General features: G+C 45.8%; 1 protein-coding gene and 1 long non-coding RNA gene across 6 annotated transcripts in view; one reads left to right on the top strand and one right to left on the bottom strand.

Moving 5' to 3' along the window:
* The window catches only part of fbxw8 (F-box and WD repeat domain containing 8), a 301,601-nt gene that overhangs the window by 141,429 nt on the left and 138,436 nt on the right, over positions 1 to 21,736 (top strand). For 3 of the 4 annotated variants that reach the window (XM_072496703.1, XM_072496712.1, XM_072496685.1), the window contains exons 6-7: positions 4,889 to 5,085; positions 12,363 to 12,584. In XM_072496703.1, the coding sequence (XP_072352804.1) occupies positions 4,889 to 5,085; positions 12,363 to 12,584 (419 nt within the window). The remainder of the gene's footprint in view (positions 1 to 4,888; positions 5,086 to 12,362; positions 12,585 to 21,736) is intronic. The other variant, XM_072496692.1, reaches the window with a different exon arrangement.
* LOC140408884 (uncharacterized) overlaps positions 1 to 21,736 on the bottom strand; it is a 315,648-nt gene that overhangs the window by 127,579 nt on the left and 166,333 nt on the right. The gene's annotated exons all lie outside the window — the stretch shown is intronic.

Raw genomic sequence — 21,736 nt, forward strand, 5'->3', positions numbered from 1 at the left:
ACCCATAACCCCACCTAGCCAGATTGAACCGGCGTGCCTGGCGCTGTGAGGCAGCAATGCTAACCACTGGGTCAGACCTGTGGAAGTTAAATACAGAAATTTAGAAATTGCCAATGATTCCCTGCTCTTACATAGAGTGTATTGCTGAAGTCTTCACAAATGGAAATTTAAAAAAGACTTGAATTGACATAAACTTCACCTTCACACCATTAGTCTCACTAAAAGCCTTTGAAAAAGTTACGCTGAGTTGAATAAGTTTTGGCTGGGTTTTTTTAAAATGGTGAAGCATGTCACAACCTTTGATTGAACAACTTACTTGGCCCTGAAAAACTAATTTTATATCTGTGGAATGTAAACATTTCTTCATCATGATAAGAACATTTTGAAGATTTATTAAGACATGTTTTTTTAAAGTTTATGACATTTTAGCTTCCAACTTAATCCCATATTTCAACCTTTATTTCTCGGACTATAAAATGATTAAAAAGTGAAAGGCAATCACTGCCTTTTTATTTTCCTGGTGTGCAATCTGGGAAAATGTACAACACGATTGGCTGCTTAGCCTGCTTGATGCTAGCGCTCTTGTTGGACGTTGGTAATTCCCCAGAGCTGTTGACGGAATGGCATTAATTTTTTTTTTTTTAATTTTTAAATTAAAGTTTTGCAAAGTTTTTCATAATAAATAGTAATAATCCTAACACAGCAAAATAGAATGAACCTTAACATAGTGCAAAAAGTGAATATACAATAGCAATTGACTAGACGTGACCCCACGTGCCTCAGTCTTCCCACACCCTCCCAACGGAGCACTCACCCCCACTCCCCCACGGGTCGCTGCTGCTGCTGACGTTTTAATTTTCACTGAGAAGCCATTGGACAGTATTATACCCCCACTCAACAGCAGCAGCTCTGTACACTTGGCAAAATTATTTACACACATAAGTAGGCATCTGTTCATGGCGTTGTCATCCCTTGCTTCTCCCAGACGGAATTCGCTGCCGTTGTTGTCTCATTCCGCTTCTGCGCACTTCCGCTTCTGCGGCCCTCCCATCTTCCCCGTTTTCTCTGTTCCTGTGGATGTTAAGTTTGTTAACGTTTCCCTGCCTCCCCCCTCCCCCTCCCTGGCTCTCCTCTATTGTTCTGTCTCTTCCCTCTACCCCCCCTCTCCTCGCTCCTGCCCCCCCACCCCCCCCCCCACCCCCCCGTGGCTCGTCTTTCCTTCCTCTTAGATTTAGCTGTCGTCCCCCCCCCCCATCTCATGGCCTATCCCTTCCTCTCATGATTTGGCTACTCTGTTTCTACCTGGCTATTCTTCTGCTTGTTTGTTGGCCACAAACCAGTCTCAGAACAATTGGATGAATGGCTCCCACGTTCTGTGGAAGCCGTCGTCTGACCCTCGGATGGCGAATTTGATTTTCTCCATTTGGAGAGATTCCGAGAGGTCGGACAGCCAGTCTGCAGCTTTGGGTGGTGCTGCTGACCGCCAGCCGAACAGGATTCTACGGCGGGCGATCAGGGAGGCAAAGGCAAGGACGTCCACCCTCCTCCCCAGGAATAGATCTGGCTGGTCTGAAACCCCGAAGAGCGCCACTTTCGGGCATGGCTCCACACTCATCCCCACCACTTTGGCCATTGCCTTGAAGAAGGCTGTCCAGTACTCCACAAGTCTGGGGCAGGACCAGAACATGTGGGCGTGGTTGGCTGGGCCTCCTTGGCACCGCTCACATCTGTCCTCCACCTCCGGGAAGAACCTACTCATACGGGTTCTTGTTAAATGGGCTCTATGTACCACTTTTAGTTGCGTCAGGCTGAGCCTTGCGCACGTGGAGGTGGAGTTGACCCTATGCTTCGCTCCAGAGTCCCCACCCTATTTCGATCCCCAGGTCCTCCTCCCACTTCATTCTTGTTGCTTCCAATACGGTGTCGGCCCCTTCTACCAGTCGGTCATACATGTCACCACAGTTTCCTTTATCTAGTATGCTTGCGTCCAGTAACTCTTCCAGTAGTGTCTGTCGTGGTTGTTGTGGATATGTCCCTGTCTCCTTAGGAGGTTTTTTAGTTGCAGGTACCTTAGCTCGTTCCCCCTGGCTAGCTGGAATGTCTCTCTCAGTTCGCCCAGTGTTGCGATCCTGCCGTGCGTGTATAGGTCCCTGACTGTCAGTGTCCTTCTGTCCTGTCCCCACCTTTTGAAGGTGGCGTCAGTCAGCGCTGGCGTGAACCTATGGTTGTTGCAGATGGGAGCTTTACCCGACATTCTGGTCAGGCCAAATTGTTGGCGTAGTTGGTTCCAGGACTGGAGGGTGGCTATTACCACCGGGCTGCTGGAGTGTTTTTTGGGTGGGGATGGGGATGGGAGCGCCACCGTGGCGAGGGCCCGGAGTGAGGTCCCCATGCAGGAGGCCTCTTCCGCGCGCACCCACTCGGCCTCTTCCGCGCGCACCCACTCGGCCTCTGGCTCCTTGATCCATCCCCTTATTCGCCCGGCCGTCGTCGCCCAGTGATGAAGTTGTAGGTTTGGGAGGGCAAGCCTCCTCCCGCCCCCCCCCCCCCCCCCCCCCGGATATTGTTTTTTGTAAGACCTTCTTTGGGATCCTAGCATTCTCTCTTTCCCCCCCCCCCAAATACGAACGCCATGATTAGTTTGTCTAGTGCTTTGAAAAATGCCTTGGGGATGTAGATCGGGATGGATCTGAATAGGAAGAGGTACCTGGGCAGCATGTTCATTTTGATCGTCTGGACTCTCCCCACGAGGGAGAGTCGGTGTGTGGGAATGGCATTAATGTCAGTTAAGGTAAAATCCACATCACAGAGATCACTATACCTTTTTGTTCAGCTTTCTTAGAGTTCAGAGGTGAGCACCATCACTTGGCTGCTGACCACAGAATTTCCACCCTCCATTTCTGCCAGATCAGGTTTAAACAAGCTTTAAAGGGTGAGCCAGGTGGAAAAATAAGCTGCGAGCAGACACTGCCTTCATTTTTTTTCAGACATTGGGTTGTGAATCTGATCCATGGAGTGATGGACCTTCTCTTTGTCGAGGCAAACAAATTAAAAGCTTACCTCCACACTTCTCCATCAGTTGGAGAGGGTGGCAAGAATGACACAACAGTTATGTCAGGGCAAGGATTTGTGCTCAAAGGGATCACAGCATGTTCCAGAGCAGCTCACTAGGACTTTTCAGGTTGTAGCACCAGCAGAATAGTGAGGAGACTTTGGAAGGCTGATCCCTGGATCTCACTCTTATGTGGAGGTGAGGGAGCGGAGGTGAGGGAGCTGAGGTGCTGCTGTGAGAGGAGTTCGCCAAACAGCAGGAGGAATAGGACAGATTATTCAACCAAGCTGGCATGGCTGGAAGTGGCTGAGGAAATCCAGCAGCGATGTGCCCCCTCTCTAACCTGGGATCACGTATCAGAAGAATCAAGGACTTCAGGAGAGCCTAGCAGGTGAGTTACTTAATATTGTCAGGCACAAAGCTCCACACTCTGACTTGCATAGTATGACCTTGCACAGTACATCTCATACATTCCTCTCTCTGCAGGTCCCCAACTGAGCAGCCAACTGTGAAACCCCTGCTGTTTTACACTCTCGTACCATGCTTCATAGTCACTATATGCAATTGACCACAGTTAGAGAGGCTCCAGAGAAGGGGCATGGTTCCAAGGTAAAGTTAGCCATTTAGGACTTCGATGAGGAGCATCTTCACTGAGAAGTTGTGAATCTTTGGAATTCGTTACCCCTGAGGGATGTGGATGTTTGAGCATATTCAAGGCTGGGAACAATAGATTTTTTTGACTCTTGAGGGATTGAAAGAATTTAGTCTAGGGTAGGAAAGTGAAGTTGAGATTGAAGATCACCCCAATCTTATTGCATGGCAGAGGAGTCTCGCGTACTGTATGACCCAGTCCTGATATTATTTCTTATGTTCTGATATTCTCGGAATTATGCAAAGCAGTAATGGAGACTGAAGGTGGGGAATTCTGGATAACATGATCTCTCAGCCATATTTTCATTGGTGTACAATTGATTTCTGTGTGAGCTCAGACACCGCTCCTAAGTAATTGCCAAGGATCAAGATGCATTGAGGTTGGGAAGTGTAATAAGCCAAGTGTAATAAACTCCACTGACTCGCTGCAATCCTCCGTCCCACCCCACTGCAGCAAACTCACTTTTGGGCCACTGCCAACGAGGCAAGCAACCCGATATTCAGGTCTTCAAATGGGCAAGCTGCCTCTGAAGGCATGACAGGCGTAAACAGCTTGCCTAAATTATTGAAACGATATTACCTCATTGGTTGGCGCATGTACTGCCTGTGAAGTGCCAACCCGGGACCAGAAAAAGATGCCCAGATGAATTTCTCCCCTAAACGTGTGATTTCCTCAAAATATGATGCAGTTGGGAATACAAGTTCATTTAAATTATCCCTTGAATTACTTTAAGGCCTGATGGGAAACCAGCTGCAAAACTAATTCTAATGTGGTGTGTGCACTGATCTTTACTTATTTGATATTTAAAAAATCAGGTTGTTGTCCTGCAATACTTACCCAAGAATTTATTTTTATTTCATTGTATTATTCACGCCCAATAATTTATACAGGCCAAAGCATCTTACAGAGAAATTGAAAGTCATTGAATCTTGCATCATTATTTCGTCATCTGTCTGATTTTAAAAATATGTCCAAGCCAAATTAATATACAATGTGCAACCACTACATTGTGAAGTTTAATCTCCTGAAATTTTTCATGCGCTATGAGTTATTGAATATACAAAGTTAACAGACTTTAAATGGAATTGTATATGAGTATTTTTGGAAGTCATATTATTTGCATAAACTTTCTGAACGTATGTTGCATAATTATTTTACTGATATCCCCTTATGTTCACCTGCAGGTGCTGTTGACGTATGGAGTACAGTTCTTGCACGGGAACCAGTTCATCATTATCAGCATTGCCAGGAGATACAGGCTATAGCAGTGGCATCAGACAGTGCTGCAATAGCAACTTGCTCAGGCTATCAAATAAGATTAGAATCGAGTGATGAGAAAGGATATTGGCGGAGAACATACCAGTTTGAACTCCAGAAACTGGTGGGTTTGTGTTTCCATTATATCTCTATAGTTCATTTATTGGTCACTACTTTTATGAACCTATTCTTGATCACCGATTCATCAGGTTTGGATATCACCAAATGCCCCTTAAAATGCCTGAACATATTTCATGGGTTGAGCAATCCAAAGCAAGACCAAAGGTTAACCAATCAAATATATTTGGGAGAAAGACAATATAAATAAAGCACTAATACTTAATTTATATAACACTTTATGTTCCAAGATCTCAATCTTCAGTTAATTACTTTGAGAATGTAGTGACTATTGTTATGAGCAAGATTATTTCAGCCCATCACAGATTATGTACAATTTGCTCCATCATGGATAATTTGCTCCAATTGATTCAGTTTGCTAAAGGAAGAATCCATTCAACAGTGAATCTTCTAGAAGACAACATGGAAAATATCTCCCTATTCCCCAAATGTAGTCATGCAAAACTACAGAATATTAATATAGATGTACCTCTTTGGGTTGCCACATTCCACAGGTAATTTCTTCCATGTTTCTAGAAACAATGGAATCATTGTTGTGATTTTAACTTTTTCTTAAAATCTTCAACAGCTCTCTCAAACAAATATTTGTTCAGTTTTTCAAGGATTTAGTTGACGCAGATAACTTTTTGCCAAGAGTTCATAATACCATGGGGAAAACCATTCTTGCTATATCAAGACAATGTGGTGTTCTGCTGCTAAACCAAAGCTATGAATTTGTTTAAGGACGTTATGTCAACATTTTGTGGTCTGTAAAATTACTGAGGATATTATATCTCTGGTCTTTTGCTGCTCCGGTACCTCCTGTTGCTAGAGAGTGTGTACATTCCAAGTGACTGTCTTTTTCCTCAAGCAAATCACAGGAATAATAATGAGAATCGCGCGGAGGGGCCCGCCAACCGGCGCGGCCCGATTCCCGCCCCCGCCGAATATCCGGTGCCGGAGAATTCGGCAACCGGCGGGGGCGGGAATCGGGCCGCGCCGGTTGGCGGGCCCCTCCGCGCGATTCTCCGGCCCGGATGGGCCAAAGTCCCGCTACTAAAATGCCTGTCTCGCCGGCGTAGATTAAACCACCTACCTTACCGGCGGGACACCAGGCTCCGGGGTCCCTGGGGGGGGGGGGGGGGGGGGGGCGCGATCTGGCCCCGGGGGGTGCCCCCACGGTGGCCTGGCCCGCGATCGGGGCCCACCGATCTGCGGGCGAGCCTGTGCCGTGGGGGCACTCTTTATCTTCCACCTTCGCCACGGTCTCCACCATGGCGGAGGCGGAAGAGACTCCCTCCACTGCGCATGCGCGGGAATGCCGTCAGCGGCCACTGACGCTCCCGCGCATGCGCCGCCCGGAGATGTCATTTCCGCGCCAGCTGGCGGGGCACCAAAGGCCTTTTCCGCCAGCTGGCGGGGCGGAAATTCGTCCGGCGCGGGCCTAGCCCCTTAAGGTTGGGGCTCAGCCCCCAAAGATGCAGAGGATTCCGCACCTTTGGGGCGGCGCGATGCCCGACTGATTTGCGCCGTTTTGGGCGCCAGTCGGCGGACATCGCGCCGTTTCCGGAGAATTGCGCCCCCTGTGTGTGTTAATGAGACCATTATAGTTTAAGATGTACTTTGTAATCCTGGTCAATCCTAAAACCTGTGTAATTGTTAAGCGAAGAGGGGGAGTAAAGGCGTATTGTATTATAATCCATTTTTAAAAAATATTTAATAAATGTTTTTTTCTTGTTGTTAAAACTAATTAGCGGTCCTGTGACTCTGTTCCTCCACATTTTATTGAAAAAAATTAAAGTCATGGTTTTTTGAACCAGAGTTCTATTCTGGGATCTTGTTGTTCAGTTATAACATCAACTGGGATCGTAACAGTGCCCATGCTGGCTCGCTGCAAGAGAAACCTGGCTAGTCCCATTCCCCCACCTTTTCCACATATCACTGCAATTTCTTTTTGCTTCAGATAATTATCCCATGTTCTTTTGTAATCCACAATTGAATCTTCTTCTCAAAACCCTTAGGCAGTGCATTCCAGGTCCTAACTACTTACCTTTTCCTCATGTCTCCTTTGGTTCAATGGCGGCACGGTGGCGCAGTGGTTAGCATTGCTGCCTCACAGCACCGAGGACCCGGGTTCGATACCGGTCCCAGGTCACTGTCCGTGTGGACATTTCGAATTATCCCCGTGTCAGCGTGGGTATCACCCCCCACGACCCAAATGTTGAGTAGGGTAAGTGGATTGGCCACGCTAAATTGCCTCTTAATTTGAAAAAAAAAATTGGGTACTCGAAATTTTTTTAAAAGTCTCCTTTGTTTCTTTTGTTATTTACCTTATCAGTGTCTTTTGATTCTTGATCCTTTTGCCAATGGGAAAGATCATCTTCATCTACTCTGTCCAGATAACTCATGATTTTGAGCACGTCTACCAAATCTCTTCTCAACTGTTTCCCTGCAGAGAACAGCCCCAGCTTTTCCAATCTATCCACATAACTGAAATCCTTCATCCCCGATTCCATGCTCGTAAATGGTTCATCATAACTTGCTTATTTTTGTGCTTTATGGTTCTACTTATAAAGACCAGGATTGCATATGCCTATATTAACCATTTTTCTGAACGGCCTTGCCACCTCTGATTTGGTGAAGACTGTGGCGAAGGCGGAAGGAAAAGAGTGCCCCCACGGCACAGGCCCGCCCGTGGATCAGTGGACCCCGATCGCGGGCCAGGCCACCGTGGGGGCACCCCCTGGGGCCAGAACGCCCCGCGCACCCCCCCAGGACCCCGGAGCCTGCCCGCGCCGCCTTGTCCCGCCGGTAAGGCAGGTGGTTTAATCTACGCCGGCGGGACAGGCATTTTAGTGGCGGGACTTCGGCCCATCCGGGCCGGAGAATCGCGCGGAGGGGCCCGCCAACCGGCGCGGCCCGATTCCCGCCCCCGCCGATAATCCGGTGCCGGAGAATTCGGCAACCGGCGGGGGCGGGATTCACGCCTGCCCCCGGCGATTCTCCGACCCGGCGGGGGGTCGTAGAATCTCGCCCAGTATCTTTTAAGCACACAAGATGACTGTGATCAAATACATAGTCTGCTCTGAACCCAATTTAGTGTCTACGGATTTCTCCTCGGAATCCCTCCCCAGATAATGATCACATGAGCTTCCAAACTCCACTCCCAAAAACATCTTAAAATCTTCTCTTATAATAATGTTTTCCTTTTACTGGTTTGCATTCCGAAATCCAGACCCAAGTTTTATAAATGACATTTTTAAACAAAGCTTTGCTTCACTTTTAGCAGCAAATCCAGTCTTGGATATTACACCACCCCCTTTTAGGTTTCCTTTGTCTGAATTGTTTTTACACAAACTCTGAGATCCAGCCACCGATTTCCATAGTTATTTCAATTTACGTTCCACAGGCTGAAGTCATAGTATAATAGAAGGAGGCTATTCGGCCCGTCGAGTCTGCACCGGCCCTTGGAAAGAGCACCCCATTTAAGCTCACACCTCCAACCTATCTCCGTAACCCAGTAGCCCCACCTAACCTTTTTGGACACTATGGGCAATTTAGCATGGCCAATCCACCTAACTTGCACATCTTTGGACTGTGGGAGGAGACCGGAGCACCCGGGGGAAATCCCCGCAGACATGGGGAGAACGTGCAGACTCCACACAGACAGTGACCCAAGCCGGAAATCGAACCTGGGACCCTGGAGCTGTGAAGCAACAGTGCTAACCACTGTGCCACCATGCCGCCCGAATCTCTCAATCGAAAATCACTTCAGCTTTCGTTCTGGCGTCTCCACCTACTTCTCAGCTCTGCGTGTTCTGTTCCAGTAACTTTAACCTCAGACTTCGTGGATCATTTCTCTTTCCTTAACTAGCTGCTCTTCAGATCTCTGCACTGCTTTCTTAAGTGATACGAGCAAAGCTGAGATAGATGTTCTCTCTCTAGCCTTGTAAACCAATTACTTCTAGCAGAGTTATGAGAGCTGCCTTCACTCTCACTACCTATCTTCACTTGCAATCAAATTAACTAAACTAAAACTTAAAAGCTTCTCTGCCTTCCAAGGCCCCAGGTACCAAACAACCACTGCTCATTGATTTATTCTTCATGCCTAGTCCTCTCTAAACACAATAGAAACACAGCTGGAACTTAACCAATCCCCACACATGCAAACACCTTTGTCCAGCATGAATCTAACTATCGGTTTTACCCTTCCAGACACAGAAACATTAAATTAAACAAACTTAAAACCATACCTTATTTCTAATGTTTAGCAATACAAATATAAATCCCTTACAAATCCCTTTGTTTTCCCAATAACATGATGGACTGAATAGTCTTCTCCCATGCTGTAACCAACCATTCTATGATTCTCCAAGAAATGGGTTTCTGATTCTCCACTGAAGAAAGATATTGATTATTGACAGAAATGGCATATTGAATGAGGATGCAGAAATAAATTAGTACAGAGTAACAGATGCTGGCTGAATTACATAATTTCAGATAGGGGTTGGAAGAGTGAGTACAACTGTAATAAATAATTTGGGTTTAAAGTGAACAGAGTGATGTTTGGCAGTGAGTGGCATAAATAACTTTAGGAAGATTTTAGGAGGGGTCAGAAAGAAGCCCTAGACAGCTGCAGTAAACTTGGGCATGAGGCAATAAATAACATCAGTAATCGGTAAGAAGATTAAACTCCACTCTGGTTTGGTTTATATTGCCTGGAGCTTCCAGCAGGAAACAGGAATGGTGGCCAACATCAACCCAATGTTGATAAGCAGCTGATAACAGATTGAAGGGGTACAAAGAACAAGACAGCACAGGAACAAGGATTTCGGCCCTCCAAGCCTGCTCCTAAACTAAAACCGTATGCACAAGGGGCAGAGCACCAGGGGGCCTCACACAACCTAGGTTATAGCTATTCAATAAGCAGGGCAGAAGCATCATTCTGGAGACAACTTCTTCTCAAGAAGGAGGGAGGGGACATGATGCACAGCAAGAGACCCAGCTGTTGAAGCATCTAGCATGTACATAAATTTATTGCATACTAAATTGCTGTCATGAAGGGAGCTTTTTGTTCTGATGGTGTTGGAGTGAACATCATTCAAAATCATTCCTATGTATGCAAGAACTGGAAAGAAAATCACTTTTCAATGCTATCTGGTTTGAAAAGCAAATAAACCAACTGGTGGCCGGGAAGTTACTCTTTACATCCTGTCTGCTTATGTTTTAGAAAGGACTAATAGCTTAACTGTCTCACCATAGAAAAGCATTTGGTCAATCATGAAATGATCTGACTCGAAGATCAAAATACAGGTAAACATGTAATTGAGGAATAAACCTGTAGTCCCCAGTCCCCAGTTCCCTGCTTCATACTTACACAAAATGGGGTTAACATGAGCTTTATAAAGGGTTATTCTCCCTGGTAATGCATACCAGAAGCTACTGAAAACATTTTATTTTGGGGGGGTTTGTTACAGTTAATATATTATGGGTTAAGCTTTGTGCTGTTTATCTCTTGTTGTGTCTTTCTGCTACTTTATAACTCTAATTACAAAATTATTTGTTAGCCTATGTGTTAAGTGCTGAAAATCTATTATTTACTATCTTTCAATGTAGATGGATGAACATTGTGGGTGTTCTACAATCTACATATGACGACTGCATTTCGCTGTAATTGGGGTTAATTGAGTTCCTACTTTACAACAGTGCTGGTACTTTAAGAATACTTTGTCAACTGTGAAATGCTTTGGGGCAGGATGTAGAAAGCAGAGTGTAAATGCCAGTTTTTCTTTCTTTCATGGCAACCTATCCATTTTATAGCTTGTCTAAGATTGCACGTTTTGATTCATAGGTAAACAGCCTGCTGTTGAGCTGCCGTTTTGTTTTAAAGCACTGAGTTACAAGTATTGAGAAAATCTGAACACTAAACACTGACTGTACAGCAAAAACACCTTAAAGTTGTTGATTTATCTTTTTCAAGTTGGGGCGGCCAGCAGACTGGCTAAAATCAAGGTACAATAAAAGCAGATCTATAAGTTATTTTCCTGTTCGCATTTATGTTAAGAAAGAGGCACAAGATACCCTCTGAACAATGTGTGAAATGTTTATTAATGAGGGCCCTGAGGTATATGCACTGAAAGTTTTTAAGTAGAACAAAACTCCAGTGGTGAAGTGTTTCATTTAATTATAGAAGTCACTCACACATCTCTCTAATTACTGTGAATTTCACAGGTGTTAGTTATTCCTCAAATCATTTAACCATGGTCACTCATGTAAACCTGCTGGGTTGCCATGACATCATTTTCTTGCCGGGAATTATATTGGTTTCATTACCTAATGAGAATATAATGCTGGCTCTGTGCCAGACTGAGTCTGTAGTAGCAGCATTTGGTGTTTCGGCAAGACAAATAACAAATATTCATGGCATTTGAAAAGAAACAAAAGTAATACAGCAGAGTTTTGATTATCCGCCATAACTAAGATTACCTCAGAAAGATAGTGGAAATTGGGAGATAATCAATAGTCCCTAAATGACACTACAGATTGGTACTGTAAATTTTGACTGTGTTTCATTCTGCCTCAGTCCTCTCATCCTTTGCTCTGTTTCTGCTGGCAAGGTTAATTGGCATTGGATAGCTGATCTGCCATCAAAACTCCCCCATGTACTCGTTCATGACTGCAGCTGCGCTGGACCAATCATAAGCCCAAATGAGCAGGCCAAAGTCAATATAGTTCTATTCAATACAGGCTACACTTGGTAGCATTGGAAGCTGTTTGAACAGGCAGGCTTGATATTGATTTTTAAGTCGACAGCTCTGCAGTGCTGAGTTTAATGGAGACTGCCAGTAGGATAGCTGGAGGTGACCGAATGCATCCTTTCGTGCCTACCTCTGTAGCTGGCGGATGTCATTTCGGCTTGAGTAGTATTTTTAGGCCAACTTTCTTGGGTCTATTGAGGTTGGTGTGTGTGGATGTTTTGAGCTGGCTGATAAGCTGTTCCAATGCCAGCTGAACTTACTGGCGGGAGCAGAACAGAGAGGTGAGTGGAGTAGAAATAAACCCACCCCTTGCCAGACTCATTATTCCATTATTCTTGCAGATAATTAACATGAATAATTGAGGTTACGTTGTGTGAAAAGCGAGGGTTTAATCCACTTCCTAAAAAGTAAAACTACCATGTATGTCAAACATGTTTAATTGATACTTCAATTTTCTTTTTCCTTCTCTGTTGAAACATGTAATCCATAAGACAGTTAAGGCTATATTTATCCCATTATTTTATAGGTTAGCTACCTTCAGCTTGTTCCAGGTGCTGCTGTAAATTCAGGTGAAAATCAACTACTGGTAGCAGCAGCTGAAGATACTGTTTACTTACTCAACCCTGATACAGAGCCAAAGGTACTTCACTCCATTTATGGAAATAATGTGACCTGCCTGGATGTATCTATTAACCAGGTTGCCTGTGGCGTCAAAAGCTTTGGCTGGATAATGAGCCATGGCAATAAGGTATTTATTTCCCCCAATTCTATTATGGATAGTAATATTTCAAAAAGTGGCAGCAATTATGACAATATTTACTATATTTAAAAATATGTTGAAAGTATTCATTAGAGCATAGAATATTATATATCATTAATTAGGTTACACTTTATGCTTGTATTTGGTGTGATACTTATGTTCTAACTGATGTTTTGAATCATCTTAAACTTTCTGTTGGATTTATTCTGTAATGTCGGCATTGATAAATTGATGATGTGCAATTTTCATTTGACTTTCCTAAAATCCTATTCAACTTAGAATATTATTGTTTATTGCTCTGGAAGTAAGCAATTTTATTTGCAGCTTCAGGATTGATCATTATTTACTAGCTCCAAATTAGGTGTCAGTACTTTCATGAAATCAAAAATAGAAATAATGCAGCAAACACATCAGAGATGGTGAATTTTTAAAAATTATGTCTTTCAATTCACTTATAGCCTATATTCAGGCACAGAAACTAGGATTAATTTGACATCTACCTGGTGCTCAGGGAATTTTCAGTTCTCCAACAACCAATGAGCCTCAGAGCTTTTGCTCATGCGCAGACAGGGCCCTAAATCTTCCGGTCCCACCCACTGCAGGAATTAATGCAGGCAAGAAGGAACATTTGACGAACAAGCTGACCTTGGGAAGGAAGTTCCGGTCCTGGGGCAGGTGGGACCATAAAACACCATCAAGGGACTGGACTACGTGTGCACAGATCAGAATTTTTACATTTTTTTAAGGCCTAGTTGCTTGAACATAAGAAAATAGTGTGAAAACCAGGGTCATGTGATCAGGAGCAGAGCACTATCGCAGGCAAATGTCCCAGGCAGGGGAGAGGTTCCAAAGCCAGCAGAGGTGGAATGACCTTTGGAGAGAATTCCAAGGCAAGATCTTCAAAGGGAAAGACTAGAAACCCCTCAAGAGAGAAAGAGTTTTTGTGAAATTTGTTGACTTGGCGGCTGGCTGGCTTGTTGAAAAATCCATGGCCTCTTTATTGGTTGCATCTGCCATTTATTGTGTATGACCACAGTTAGCTTTTTAATTCACATGTACCTCGTATTAACTCTGGATTTTAAGGGGATAAGATAGATATTGTAAATTGTTTCATCTTACTGACCTTCTATTGTCGAGTTTATTTTTTATTTCTGTTTGTTCAAAACCTATGAAATCTTATTGCATTATTCTATGAGCAAGTGTTTTGAATGTCAAACTTTGTCTACTTTAAACAAACTCTATTGGTCCCCAGCCAAATCTTGACAAAGACTTTGGGTCTGGTCAAGGATTATAACATCGGCAATATTTTATATTTAAGTGTTAATTCTCATTAGCATTTTTGTTATTCTGCAAGTTGTTGGTTGCAAACACTTTTTATATCTTCCACCAACTTGACGTTTATATTTGGTCTAAGCATCCAGCTCACTTGTGTAGTTTGGGGACAATAAAGGCATAATGGCCTAAGCAATGGTCTATACCGCACTTCTTCCCATAATCTGACATTACACTTCATTTTCTGCACTTTCACTCTTACACTTCCTCACATTTTTCTCAGATAATACTTGTTATTGACAGGATCTCCATTGTATCATAATCATAAAATATTACTGTATTATATGTTCATATGGAATTGGAGCAAGAATAATATCCTGCGATTTTAAAATAGAGTTCTTGTCAGCTGTTTGTCCTTTGTCCATGTCCTTTGTAATAATAATTTATTGTCGCAAGTATGAAGTTACTGTGAAAAGCCCCTAATCGCCACATTCAGGCGCCTGTTCGGGTAAGCTGGTACGGGAATTGAACCCACGCTGCTTGCCTTGTTCTGCATCACAAACCAGCTGTCTAGCTAAACCAGCCAATAAATAATCTTTATTGTCACAAGTAGGCTTACATTAACGCTGCAATGAAGTTACTGTGAAAAGCCCCTGGTCGCCACACTCCGGCACCAGTTCCCAGAGGGAGAATTCAGAATTCGGATAAGCTGGTACGGGAATTGAACCTGCGCTGCTGGCCTTGTTCTGCACCACAAACCAGCTGTCTAGCTCACTGAGCTAAACCAGTCTCCATTGGACTTTGGTTTAAATGCATACATAGAAACTTACCAAGCAGACATGCATTTCTAACAATGGAAGTGACTCACTAGTATGCTGATAGCAATGTTTCTTTAGTTAATATTCAAGCTTTTTAAAAACTATATATTATTTATATACATCTATAAATATATATGATCAGCTGACATATTGCATATAATTGATACTCATCAGAATGTTACATGCATGGTAAATAATTATTGTCTCAAAATTAACAGTGACAATTTTGGTTCATTCAGTTTAATAATTGCTTCATGTCCTGGGCATTGACACTGAATTTGATGTTGCAAAAGGATGAAACTATTTTGTTTAGTGGCTATGTTTTAAAAGTTTAGGTTCCAGAGAGCAGTGTGTGATGAGTGTAGGAATTTCAGATATATTGTTTTATATGTATTTGATGCAGTAAGGGTTAAACGGCTGGGGTAGTATGCGTATGACTGCTGCTGTGATGTTCCTTAAAAATCCTAGTTGCAAGTAAAATACATAGAAAATACATAGAAAATACAGCACAGAACAGGCCCTTCGGCCCACGATGTTGTGCCGAAACTTTGTCCTAGATTAATCATAGATTATCATTGAATTTACAGTGAAGAAGGAGGCCATTCGGCCCTTTGAGTCTGCACCGGCTCTTGGAAAGAGCACCCTACCCAAACTCAACACATCCACCCAACACCAAGGGCAATTTGGACATTAAGGGCAATTTATCATTGGCCAATTCACCTAACCCGCACATCTTTGGACTGTGGGAGGAAACCGGAGCACCCGGAGGAAACCCACGCAGACACGGGGAGGACGTGCAGACTCCGCACAGACAGTGACCCAAGCCGGAATCAAACCTGGGATCCTGGAGCTGTGAAGCAATTGTGCTATCCACAATGCTACCGTGCTGCCCTTAAGAACAAATAAATCTACACTATATCATGTTACCGTAATCCATGTACCTATCCAATAGCTGCTTGAAGGTCCCTAATGTTTCCGACTCAACTACTTCCACAGGCAGTGCATTCCATGCCCCCACTACTCTCTGGGTAAAGAACCTACCTCTGATATCCCTCCTATATCTTCCACCTTTCACCTTAAATTTATGTCCCCTTGTAATGGTTTGTTCCACCCGGGGAAAAAGTCTCTGACTGTCTACTCTATCTATTCCCCTGATCATCTTATAAACCTCTATCAAGTCGCCCCTCATCCTTCTCCGCTCTAATGAGAAAAGGCCTAGCACCCTCAACCTTTCCTCGTAAGACCTACTCTCCATTCCAGGCAACATCCTGGTAAATCTTCTTTGAACCTTTTCCAAAGCTTCCACATCCTTCCTAAAATGAGGCGACCAGAACTGTACACAGTACTCCAAATGTGGCCTTACCAAAGTTTTGTACAGCTGCATCATCACCTCACGGCTCTTAAATTCAATCCCTCTGTTAATGAACGCGAGCACACCATAGGCCTTCTTCACAACTCTATCCACTTGAGTGGCAACTTTCAAAGATGTATGAACATAGACCCCAAGATCTCTCTGCTCCTCCACATTGCCAAGAACTCTACCGTTAACCCTGTATTCCGCATTCATATTTGTCCTTCCAAAATGGACAACCTCACACTTTTCAGGGTTAAACTCCATCTGCCACTTCTCAGCCCAGCGTCGTAAAAATGAAATCAACATTCATTCCAACCCTGTTTCTTGTTTTATTGAAGTTGGGCTAATGGAATTTGTTTCTGGAAAGAAGATTCCCTGTGGAGTAGATAATTATAGACATTGTGTTTAATCTTAGTAAGGTGATGTATTAACGAGAGGAACAAGGGTCTAAAGCAGTCGGATGTTAAGTTAAAGTTTGGAGTTCAATTTAGATTGGGACGTCACAGACCAGCAGCTTCTCTCAAAACTGTCCGAGGTGGACAGGAGCTTTTTGCTAAAGCCTGGCCGGTTAAGCCACAGGTTGTTTCCTGAACAGTTTTCTTTTTCCAAGCAGTCTTTTGAAAGGAACTCTACATATGTACAGCAGGTAACTTTGTGTCTGCTAACTGTGTTTAAAATTGACTTCCAGTTGCGGCAGGGATGAGCTAGCTGCACGTTTCGGCGGCTCCAGCTCCGACGGAACTTCGGGCTCTTTTAAGAGCCCCAACGGGGACTTGGACGGCCAAAAAACCCAGTGCGAGGCGCGAGGGAAGGGAGTCCCCCCCCGAACGACGGAGGGAAAAACCGGCGGCGGCGGCTGCAGCCCGAAGAATCGGCGACCAGAAGGTCAGAGGGAGTGGAACAAAATGGCGGCGGAGAAACCACAGGTGACATGGGGGCCTGAGCAGGACGAGGTGGTGAGACGGTGCGTGGACCTGCTGAAGAAGGAGGTAATGACCCCGTTGTTGCAGGCAATTGAGGGGCTTAAGGAGACTTTAAAGACCCAGGAGACTGAACTTCGCGAGGTGGAGCAGAAGGTGTCAGGTATTGAGGACAAGGTCCTGGGCCTGGCGGTCAAGACTCAGACGCACGAGACACTTCATAAAAAGTGTGCTGACAGGATTGAGGCCCTTGAAAATGGAGCGCGAAGGAAGAACCTTAGGATACTAGGTCTCCCGGAGGGTGTGGAAGGAGGGGACTGTGGAGCGTACGCAAGTAAGATGCTGAGCTCACTGATGGGTGCTGAGGCCCCTGCGGGCCCCATGGAGGTGGAATGGGCAAATCGGATCCCGGCGAGAAGACCAAAAGCGGGAGAACCACCGAGGGCGATAATCGTGCGATTCTACCGCCTTAAGGACAGAGAAGAGGTCCTGAGATGGGCTAAAAAGGTGCGGAGTAGCAGATGGGAGAATGCGGTGGTAAGGATCTACCAGGATTGGAGTGTGGAGGTGGCGAGAAGGAGGGCGAGCTTCAACCGAGCCAAAGAGGTTTTGCACAAAAGGAAGGTGAAGTTTGGGATGCTGCAGCCGGCAAGACTGTAGGTCACGCATCGGGAGAGACACTATTATTTCGAGACGGCGGAGGAAGCATGGTCCTTCATCAATGAAGAGAAACTGGACCTTAACTGAGGGACTGATGCTGCAGGGAACTGTTATTGTTGTTATTATTGTTTTTGTTAATGGGATGGGGAAAGTCAATCGAGAAGTAAACAGGGAAGGGGGGGGGACACTGGGGAAATGTGGGCGCCGGTGAGGGGGGAGAGACGGGACATAGTCGGAGAATGGGGAAGGAGAGGGGGAGGGGAAAGGGAGCTGCGCCATAAGAGGCGGGTCAGGTAAAGGGATGTTCCCGCGCCAGAAAGAATAAGGCGGGAAAACAGGCGCAAGGCGGATGGGAGTTCCCTCACACCGGGGGGGCCGAGGAGCGAGCAGGAGTAGCCGGGATTAGTTGAAGTCAGCTGACTTACGGAAGTGATATGGGTGGAGCAATCAAGCTAGATAGGGATCTAGCGGGGGGGGGGGGGAGGGGGGAAGGGGACAACTGGGTTGCTGCTGCGGAAATCCAAAAGGAAATGGCTAAAGAGAGGGTGGTCGGGGGCGGAATGCGACGCTGGGGGAGCGAGCGGGAGCGCGGAGGCGGGATATGGGATTGGCCTAGTCGACACGGGAGAGGGGGCAGGTAGCCCCTCCTCGCAGGTAGCCCGAGCGCTCGCGCATTTGAAAGGACTCAGGGCAGACGTGGTTATGCTCCAAGAGACGCACCTAAAGGTGGCGGACCAAGTTAGTCTAAGGAAAGGATGGGTGGGACAGGTGGAGGAGCAGGCGGTGGCAGGCCTGGGGGCGCCGATTGAGGTGGACGAGGTTATTAAGGGACTGGGAAGCATGCAAGCAGGGAAGGCCCCGGGGCCGGACGGGTTCCCGGTGGAATTCTACAGAAAATATGTGGACCTGTTGGCCCCGTTGTTGGCGAGGACGTTCAATGAGGCCAGGGAAGGGGGGACACTACCCCCGACAATGTCGGAAGCGACGATATCGCTAATTTTGAAGAGGGACAAAGATCCGATGCAGTGTGGGTCCTATGGACCGATTTCACTATTGAACGTGGACGCCAAACTGTTAGCAAAGGTGCTGGCATCGAGGATAGAGGACTGTGTCCCAGGGTGGTGCACGAAGACCAGACAGGGTTCGTAAAAGGGAGACAATTGAATGTTAACGTGCGACGGCTATTAGGGGTGATAATGATGCCCTCAGTGGAGGGGGAGGCAGAGATAGTGGCGGCAATGGACGCAGAGAAGACATTTGATAGGGTGGAGTGGGAGTATTTATGGGAAGTGTTAAGGAGGTTTGGGAACGGATTTATTCGCTGGGTTAGACTACTTTATGGGGCACCAACGGCAAGCGTAGTTACAGGTCGACATAGATCGGAGTATTTCCGATTATATAGGGGAACAAGACAGGGATGCCCGCTGTCTCCATTGTTGTTGGCGCTGGCAATTGAACCTCTGGCCATGGCGTTGAGAGACTCCAGGAAATGGAGAGGGGTGACTAGAGGGGGAGAAGAACACCGAGTCTCGTTATACGCGGATGACCTATTGCTATACGTGTCGGACCCAGCGGGGGGGATGATAGAGGTTATGCGAATCTTGAGGAGGTTCGGGGAATTTTCGGGGTATAGGTTAAACATGGGGAAGAGTGAATTATATGTGATACATCCAGGGGACCAGAGTAGAGAGATAGAAGGCTTACCGCTAAGGAAAGTGGAAAGAAACTTCCGATACTTGGGGATTCAGATCGCTAGGAGCTGGGGAACCTTGCACAGACTTAATCTGACACGGTTGGTAGAACAAATGGAGGAGGACTTTAAGAGGTGGGACATGCAGCCTTTATCGCTGGCGGGCAGGGTGCAAGCAATTAAGATGATGGTCCTCCCGAGGTTCTTATTTGTATTTCAATGTCTCCCTATCTTAATCACCAGGACCTTTTTTAATAAAATAGATAGGAGCATTACGAGCTTTGTGTGGGCAGGGAACGTTCCGAGAGTAAGGAGAGGGTTCCTTCAGCGCAGTAGGGACAGAGGAGGACTGGCACTACCGAACTTGGGAGATTATTATTGGGCCGCCAATGTGGCAATGATACGTAGATGGATGATGGAGGGTGAGGGAGCGGCGTGGAAAAGGCTGGAGAGAAGGTCCTGTAAAGGGACTAGTCTAGAGGCGCTGGTGACGGCGCCGCTACCGTTCTCACCGAAAAAGTACACCACGAACCCGGTGGTGGCGGCAACACTGAACATATGGGGACAGTGGAGGCGACAGAGAGGGGTGCGGGGAGCCCTGGTGGTGTCCCCTATCAGGAACAACCATAGGTTCGCCCCAGGAAGAATGGATAGAGGATTTCAGAGCTGGTACCAGTTGGGAATTAGGAAGGTGGGAGATTTATTCATAGATGGGACTTTTGGGAGCACTGGAGGAAAAGTATAAGTTACCCCGGGGGAATTTCTTGAGATATATGCAGGTGAGGGCGTTTACTGGACAACAGGTGAGGGAATTTCCGCGGCTCCCGACACAGGGGATACAGGACAGGGTGCTTTCAGGGGTGTGGGTCGGAGAGGGCAAGGTGTCAGAGATTTATAGAGAGATGAGGGAAGAGGGGGAGGAGTCGGTGGGCGAACTAAAAGGAAAGTGGGAAGAAGAATTAGGGGAGGAGATAGAGGAGGGTATGTGGGCTGATGCCCTAAGCAGGGTAAATTCCTCTTCCTCATGCGCCAGGCTTAGCCTGATTCAATTTAAGGTGCTACATAGAGCATACATAACGGGGGCAAGACTGTTCTTGCAGGTTCTTTGGAGTGGAGGACAAATGTGGGAGGTGTGGCGGGAGCCCGGCAAACCACGCACATATGTTTTGAGCGTGCCCGGCACTGGAAGGGTATTGGAAGGGAGTGACGGGAGTGATTTCGCAGGTGGTGAAGGCCCGGGTCAAACCAGGCTGGGGGTTAGCTCTATTTGGAGTTGCGGAAGAGCCGGGAGTGCAGGAGGCGAAAGAGGCCGATGTCGTGGCCTTTGCGTCCCTCGTAGCCCGGCGCAGGATCCTACTCATCCTGCGGGGGAGGGGATCCCCCCCCCCCCCGCAGGATCCCCCCCCCCGCAGGATCCCCCCCCCCCCGCAGGATCCCCCCCCGGCAGGATCCCCCCCCCCCGCAGGATCCCCCCCCCCCCCCCCCCCCCCCCCGCAGGATCCTACTCATGTGGAAGGAGGCGAAACCCCCCCGGACTGGAGGCCTGGGTAAACAATATGGCGGGGTTTATTAGACTGGAGCAGATAAAGTTTGCCCTGAGAGGATCGGCTCAAGGGTTCACCAGGCGGTGGCAGTCATTTCTCGACTACCTAGGGGAATGTTAGAGGGAAGACGGATGACCAGCAGCAGCAACCCAGGGGGGAGGGGGGGGAGGAGGCTTAGTTGAGTATAGGTCAATAGAGTACGAGGTTTTGTTACTTGTATATTATTATTATCATCATTATTGTTAAAAAGTTAAAAAATTTCTGTTTTGTTATTGTTATCGTTTCGCTTGTTTTGTAAGCGGGAAAAATGTTGCTCAGGGGAAAAAAATTTCAATAAAATATATATTTTTTAAAAACTGTGTTTAAAATTGGATTTTGACCTGAGATGGGTTTTGATTGAATGGAGATGAAAAGATAGCAGTCAGGGGTTAAAAAAGGTTTCATTTTATTGTTGAGCATTATTTAATTGGGAATTGTAAGCAACTTTATTTTATGATGTTATGGTTCATTTAATACTGTGATAATAAAGTTAGTTAGAATATACCATATCCCTCTTTGTGCATGTAATAACTCCTGGAGCGAAGTATCCTTACCTCACAATCTTACAAATTAAATAAAATATTGGGGTTTCTCTCCAGTATCTTAGTAACAGTTGGGCTCTGGTCCGGGATTATAATAATTGCTATTTCCAGTTCAGGAAGCAAATAGTTATATGCTGTTCTGACTTTGCTTATTTTGATTTGATGTGACTTTCTTGGAATAAATTAATTTGCAGTTTTAGCCTACACTAGATAGTTTAAAAGGATTGTATGTTTTTTTTCAAGTAGTCAGGTACATGACGGAATAAAACAAAAATGCATTTAAACGTTAATTCTGTTTCTC

This window comes from Scyliorhinus torazame, chromosome 1 (assembly GCF_047496885.1).
Source record: "Scyliorhinus torazame isolate Kashiwa2021f chromosome 1, sScyTor2.1, whole genome shotgun sequence".
Taxonomy (NCBI): Eukaryota; Metazoa; Chordata; class Chondrichthyes; order Carcharhiniformes; family Scyliorhinidae; genus Scyliorhinus; species Scyliorhinus torazame.